The following is a 7,511-nucleotide window of genomic DNA, read 5'->3' as shown; positions in this document are numbered from 1 at the left end:
TGAGAGAGATACAAAACAACTTGAAATTATATGAGGCGCAAGAGCAAAGTGTAATTATTTGTTGTGGTTCTCCATGGTCCTTTTCAACGTCAGCCTACTGCAAACACTGATTTTATGATGAGAGCGATGATAATTTGACTGACTCATTACAATGCTATTTTGGAAACCAAAGCTGACTTGCACCTTCAGCTGTGCGTTTGAACTCCTGCCCAGGTCTCGAAAACTGATTTCTTTTCATCGTAACAGTCACCTAGTTATGGCTGGAGGAGCCTTTAATTTGTTTTGAACCTAGAAAGCTCAAATTGAACGTACTACGTTCCTGCATGCTTTTTGAAGTGTGAAATACAATTGGGTTTATTTTTAAGCAAGCTTGTAACTTTTCTCTTTTTTCTTCCTTCTTTTTCACGTAGACATGTTTGGAGCTGGAACGGTATCTTCAAAGTGAACCCTGTTATGTTTCTGCGTCTGAAATCAAATTTGACAGCCAAGAGGATCTCTGGACCAAAATTATTCTGGCACGTGAGAAAAAGGAGGAATCTGAACTGAAGAACACATGTGTCCCAAAAGAGGACAATCTTCCCAGTCAGAACTTAGAGACCAACAGTTTGAATTCTGATGTGAGCAGTGAATCTTCAGACAGCTCTGAGGAGCTCTCGCCCACAACAAAGTTTACCTCTGACCCTATAAGTGATGTTTTAGCCAGTTCAGGAAACTTGAGTTCGTCTGTCACTTCCACTCCCCCTTCGTCTCCTGAGCTGAGCAAGGAGCCTTCTTCCCAGCTATGGAATTGTACGCCGGGTGAGTTGCATTCACCAGGGAAAATTCGTACTGGTACCGCTGGAAAGACTGCAGAAAAAGGTACACCCTCCAATGGTGACACCTCGCCAGATGGCAGAAGGCGTGTTCACAGGTGTCATTTTAACGGTTGCAGGAAAGTTTACACCAAAAGTTCACATCTGAAAGCACATCAGCGCACTCATACAGGTTAGTAACCGTATGCTTATTAAGAGTTGGCAAGTACTGTAGGGAATACCCCTGACGGTGCTGGTGTCACAGCCTTACACAATCGCTGGGTGGGAGCCCAGGTTTGGAGAGATGATGTAATAGTAGTTGAGGCTTACCAGGCTGGACGACATCACTTCCTCATTCTCTTCACAAGATAGCTGAAGCCAAGGCAGTTGGTGGTAGATTAGTTCACTGTCAAGGCAAGTTGGAGCACTCATCTCAGTAGGCAATAGTCAGGAGGCTGCAGTGGCATGCAGTCTTCAGGAGCAAAGGTTCAGCCAAAATAGACACTAGACCTTTGATGATGTTTATTTCTAAAGCAAAAACGAGCCGAGAGTTTCTTGTGAAAAAAGGAATGTCATATCCAAAAACTGGTCATATGACTAAATACTGTAGGAGCTAGTTTTCATGGTTTGGTCTATACCAGGTCTATTCCATCAGACATACCAGGGCCTTGATTGTATAAAGTATAGCCATAGTTTTAAATCATTTAACAGTTTTTTGTGCCATCATTATCAGCAAAAATCTTGGAGAGCCAGAGTATGTTGTAATCCTTCTAACATATGTGCCTAATTGGATTTACAAATGTGTGATTTACCATATAATTTCATCCCAAAATACTGAGCAACAGCATTTTATTGTTATGGAACCTGAACTAAAAATAATGATCCTGTGTGTTATTGGGATAGAAAGTGAGGAAGGTAGACACTTCATATTCACTTAAATATTTTAAGGTTGAAGTAGTGTGCTGATTTGCTTGTTTGAGCATTATTATTTGACATCTCTTTACGACTGCAGTTAGATGTGTAGAGCTCCACCTTGGCTCAATAGTCATCGCTTAACATGAGGAACTGGCCTGGCATTCTGGGTGTACTGATCCAGGACTTATACAGGGTTGGTTTTTTTTCCCCAAGATGTGTAAGGAGAATTCAAGGAAAAGGTCCTATTTAGACTCATGAGCTCAGCATTTTGTGCCTTTTATGGGAAGTCTGAGCAAGCTCGGATGCTCCCATTGTCATGCAGAAGTCAGATAAAACAAGATTATTTCAAGAGGAAAGAACAACTTCCACTGAAACCATGGTGGTTGAGCAGACATAAATAGCTGCCGGCCTCAGAAGTGTTGCAGAACTGTTGTCTTGGTGCTGTTTGGCTGAGAACATTCCTGTGAATGGAAGTGGTATTTCTTGAATGCTGAAATAGCAGTGTTCAAAGTGGTGTGCAGGCTTTTCCAAGAATACGTGGCTCAGCAGAAAGGACGTTGCGTGTTATCCAGATGAGTGAGTGACAGAGGACTTTGATGCAATACAGTAGCCTAATTGCATTTTGGAGCCTAGCTGTGCTGTCTTTAATCACCTTTATGAGGTGAATGATACCTGTTCGGGAGTAAGCCTGCCATTATGGATAAACAGGAATGGTAGAAGGTTGGATTTCTTTGTTTCCTGTGAGCTTGTTTAATCACTTTTTTTTTTTTTTTTTTAAATAAGAATGAGCCTATTTGATGTGCTGTTGCAGCAAAATAGTTACATAGGAATCGTGGATGAATTGTGCAAGCCTTCTTTGCGTTCTGAAGCATTCAGATAGGTTAAACAAAATTGGCTTGTCTTTTGGGGGTGGAGGAGGTTTGCATAGAAAATGAATGGGATAGCAGCACCTATCTTTCTTTGAATGGAGTCATGACTAACGTGTGATTTGCTCTCTTTGTAGGGGAAAAGCCTTACAGATGTTCATGGGAAGGGTGTGAGTGGCGTTTTGCAAGAAGTGATGAATTAACCAGACACTTCAGAAAGCACACTGGTGCCAAGCCTTTTAAATGTAGTCACTGTGACAGGTATGTGACTGTAATGCACCTTTTAAAATAGTTATTTTTAATGCTTGTTGGAAAGTGAGTCTAGGCTGCTTTTCACTTGTGAAGGCATCATTTGCAAATGCAACTGTGTCTGGTATTTTTAAGGGATTATTGTCTATTTAGACTGGAAAAAACCTTGTTTTACTGTAAATCACTGGGATGTGGCTTGTAGCCTGGTGTTGCAGATGAGTGTTGAGAAGACCCTAGTGTTACCCCCCCATCTGCAGAGCTTCTGGGTGCCCCCAGACACCCTGAATGCTCCCCGGTATCCAGGGAATGCCAAACCCCTCCTCCACCAGCCGTGTTCTGGAGCAGCAGAGCGAGGGGGTGCCTCAGCCGTGCGCACCGCGTAGTGCGTGCCAGCAACCCTCGCCTAACGCTCAACTTGCCTCTTGCCTTGCAGGTGTTTTTCCAGGTCTGACCACCTGGCCCTTCACATGAAGAGACACCTCTGAGTGGGTCAAGAGGTGAATCCTGCGAGCTAAGAGGCGTCAAGGTTGAAGAGCCTTGAGCAGAGGGATGCGTTTTCCAGCCAAAGCATGCCATTTTGCACCCTACCCAGTTGCCTCCAGGACCTCACTTCCCTGAAGGTCTTTTGAGGGCTAATAAGTCATGTAAGAAACGGCATAGCAACCGTGGTGCGTGATGTTTGGGGTTTCCTGGACTCATACACTGGTATCTAACCTTCTGAGTGGCTCCTAAGCCTTTGCCGTGAGCATGTGCACTGAGAATGTTAATGATTGGGCGACTGTATGCGATGAGGATCTCTTGATGACTGTATGCCGAGGCACATTTTTTTTCTTGTGGTTGTTTTATAACTGTAAGAGAAAAAAAATAGTCTGAATGTCTTGTATGTGAGGAATATCTCGTGAGATGGGACGACCACCAATCATTTCCAAGGGGTGGGGGGAGGGGTGTCTGCACCTTCTTAGAGGGACAACGGAGAGGGGAAATTGGGGAATAAAAAGAGTCAGGATGCCAGAATGGAGATGGGGGACCTCCCCGTTCCTGTGTGAGAGGAGCTTTAGGTGTCTGGTGCAGCTATTAAACGTGCAATGTGTCAAGTAGCTTGTTTTACTTGCTACAGAGCTCATTTGTAATCCATTGTATAAGCTGTGTATTTACAAATGTAACACAACTATAACTTTTCATTATAATACAAAGGTTATTGCATGGTTCTGGGGAACTGTATGCTTTTCCATTCTTTAATCAGGACTGCAGTTTTGATTCCAGTTAAGAGCAGCTAAAATACAATTGGTCTAATGTTACATAATGTATGGAACATGAATAATTTTTTCTGTTGGGTGGATAAAACCACTATTGGTTAGAAACTGATTTTTCTCATGCAGCTAATTTTTCTCTTATTTATGCCTTGAGGACTAACTTCTGGTTTTCTAGCTGTTAATGCACTGTTGACCTTAATAATGGTGCCTTATGCAAGTGACCTTCTCTTGTAGGGGGTCTTATACAGGGGTATGGGTGATGCATGCTTTATTAAGGCTCTCTTTTCACCTGGCATTGTACTGTATCAAATGTATAATATGAGGGGAAAAAAAGGCTACTTCCAGGGTCCTCCTTCACAAAGACAAATATAGAGAAAAGTCGTTCATGTCAGTACAGTATTTGTTTAACTTAGACAATTTGACTGTGTTACAGTATAATGCATATGCCAATTGAATACCTGACCAGTTCTGCCACCTTGAGACTTTTTTTATATTGACCTTGCACAACAACTGTGTATATACACACCCCAACTGTACTTAATATGTCAAGTTTTCATACATATTAAAGATACAGAAGTATTAAAAGATGTATTTGCTTAAAAGGCACAAGTTTCACATCTATATATCTAGCTATCTGTTGGTCATACAGAAAGAAACTATATTACTTTTTTTTTAAAAGTGGGCAGAAAAATAATTGTGTATGTATATTTGTGTGTACAGTCTGTGTATGTGTGTATATATATAGATAATATATAAATATTTTTTTTAAAAGGAAAAAAATTAGAACACGTAGCTAGAAAATGCCACAGCCCATCAAAATATTCCCTCTCCCCCCTGCAATACGGTCATTAAGGAGACAAAGAAATGAAAGATACAGTTAATTAAAATCTAGCATTTTAGAGGCTTTACCTTTAGCTTAACGGTATGCTGAAGGCTTTGTTGGCGTTCAGTCCTTCTCAGACTGCTGACTGTGTTTTGTAGTTATTAGGTTGTCTGGAATAACGTATCTGTGGCCATTTAGGAATGATATGAAACGAATATTGGCATGCTAAAAGAATATTAGCTGTGTGCAGATGAGATACACTCGGGTTTTGGCCTTCCAGCTTACTGGAGGACCTGTGAGTGAGCTAGTCATTGTGGTGGTTGAGCTCTAATTTTGCATAGTTCAGCTAAAATAAAGACTGTTTTTTCCTAGAGTAGAAATAGTCTGTCCAAAAGCAGTATTTTTTTTTTTTTTTTAAAAAGCCAGCTCACTACAGTCAATGCAATGAAACACGTGACCTGTTTCTTTTTCTATTTATTATTGGTCTTGCTTACTATGCTAATATTTTGGTATATCTTCCTGGAAATGTATGTAGATAAGTGGTTTTAAAAAAGTATATGCAAGTGATCTAGTTCTAAGGAACACACAGGCTTAAATCATCCTCATTTCATTTTTGGTTTAAATTGCCTGAAAATGCACTTTTTTTTTTTTTTCTTCCCCTAAACAAACAAAATTTCCCAGAAAATGGATTTCTATTTAGGGTTGTGTTTTGTTGTGTTTTTAACTTCTTGTTTGCATTGTCCTTGGCCTAGCCATAATTCTTATAAACAAGAAAGTAAACAAAAGCAAAAAACAAACAAACAAAAAACAACCCCCAAACAAAAAAAAAAAAAAAACTTGCACTGGCTTGTCTCAATTGTGAAATACCATCAGAGTTGTGTGGATGGGGTGGGGCTGTGTGCCATATGTCAAATGCCTGTAATTTTCTTAATAAGCAAGTACATTTTGTTCAGGTGATAACTGAGCCTCAATCAAGCTGAAAAATAAAAAAAAAAAATAAAACATTTTTGCTTGAAATTTAAGAAAAAAGTTTCTATTAGTGAAATTTCTTTTTTTGTTTTTGAAGCACCCTGTTATCTAAAGAATCTCTTTGTAAGATTTTTGTAAAAATTTTGTTTTACAAGATTTTATTTGAAATTGTTTTTTGCAAGATTGTTATATTTCTGTATGAATGTATTTTTTATTGGAATAACATAAAAAGAAATTCTTATCAGCATCATGTGTCTGATTTATGTTTCTCCTCTCTGATGTCCTACACACCAAATGTTGCTGAATACTATTGTCAACACTTTGCCTTGAGTCACCTGGTCGCAGGTACAAACACCTTTGGGTCAAGTCGCTTTGTGGAAGACAAGCCCTGATGAGAAAATAGTTTTGACAGTAGAAACTAAAAGTTCTTCCGTATCTGAAAAGCTGTTGTTGAGTCACCTTTTGTCTCAGCAGAATAAATAGTTAACGCAATTGTTACTGCAAGACTGCACCTTTATTCCAAATGGTTTGCTCTGGAGAGGTGAATGCACGTAGGACAAGTTCTGCATGTGGGAAAGGACATTCAGCGGGCATTTAAAGTGAAGGAAAAAACCAAAAAGGCGATGGCTGGTCTAGAGGCACCTGTCCTTAACTTTTAGTGCAGAGTGTGGGCCATTGAACTGCCCCTTCCATGGGCAAGCAAGCCCAAAACCCGGAAGGTGCCATTGTGGGAAGGAATGCAGGGAAGGAACTCCATGAGTTCTGCCTGGCCCAGATGCAGAGATCTGAGGCTGCTTTAGGGCTGACCTGACCCACATGCTGCTGGTGACCTTCAGCCAGCCAAATGCAAGCCTCTGTGAACTGCATGTTTTCAGAACAGTGGCACTTCAAAGCATGCCTGGCATGTGCACTGGCTTTGGACATCTGCAGAACTTGTTTAATGTTGCTTTGTGGCTTCTGCTTCACTCATGCTGGTGTTAAAAATCCCATAAGATTTTACCAGTGCTTTTTACCATTTCTGCCAAAACCATTGGCAGAAATGATGAAGTTATATGCTGAAAATTTGACTGTGAACATGTGAGTTCAGTTCACAGTAATTTAACTTTTCATGGGTTTAGATTAGAAACGGTCTAAAAATGACACAGAAAAGAACTGTATCAATAAATACAGATTGAGGCAGAAATTGTGTGGAGGAGAGACCCTTGCCGCCTACCACAGTTAGCCCTGCAGCGAGCAAGTAAGTAGACAATATGGCTCCATTTAGGCAAGGAAGAAATGGCAACTTAAGCAAATTCATAATCTGCAACAAGAGGAATATATTAAGTTTTACCATTGGTACACTATCTCGCACAATGAAACACAGATGTCTTCTGGGAAACTTAGTTACAGTGTAATAGAAATAGAAAAGTCTACCGAGGTTTAGGGGTTGTGACATTTTGCCTCCTCATCTGTACAGAATGTAGAAATGGAAATATTTTTTAAAGAACTGAGCTTGACCTTGGAGGTTCTCCACCCAAAATGTTCGATGGGTGTGTAATACAGAACAAGGATTGGCAAATTTTTTTGCGTGTTTATTGGGCGTGTGTCATCAGGGGCTGTGTTTTACCATACCCTCTAAAAAAGGCCTGATAACTCCATAATTAAG

The 7,511-nt window shown here is 40.3% G+C and overlaps 1 protein-coding gene across 1 annotated transcript; it reads left to right on the top strand.

Annotated features, from left to right (window-relative positions):
• Positions 1 to 410: 410 nt before the first annotated feature.
• On the top strand, positions 411 to 6,112 carry KLF6 (Kruppel-like factor 6; the record flags this gene model as incomplete). Its single annotated transcript, XM_010085817.1, has 3 exons — positions 411 to 984; positions 2,710 to 2,833; positions 3,255 to 6,112. Coding segments are annotated over 3 exons (750 nt in total), but the record flags the coding sequence as incomplete, so codon positions are not given.
• Positions 6,113 to 7,511: the final 1,399 nt, after the last annotated feature.

The sequence above is a fragment of the Pterocles gutturalis genome, unplaced genomic scaffold (genome assembly GCF_000699245.1).
Source record: "Pterocles gutturalis isolate BGI_N339 unplaced genomic scaffold, ASM69924v1 scaffold26730, whole genome shotgun sequence".
NCBI lineage: Eukaryota > Metazoa > Chordata > Aves > Pterocliformes > Pteroclidae > Pterocles > Pterocles gutturalis.
The sequence above is the reverse complement of the archived record's forward strand: the minus strand, read 5'-3'. Positions and strand labels throughout refer to the sequence as shown.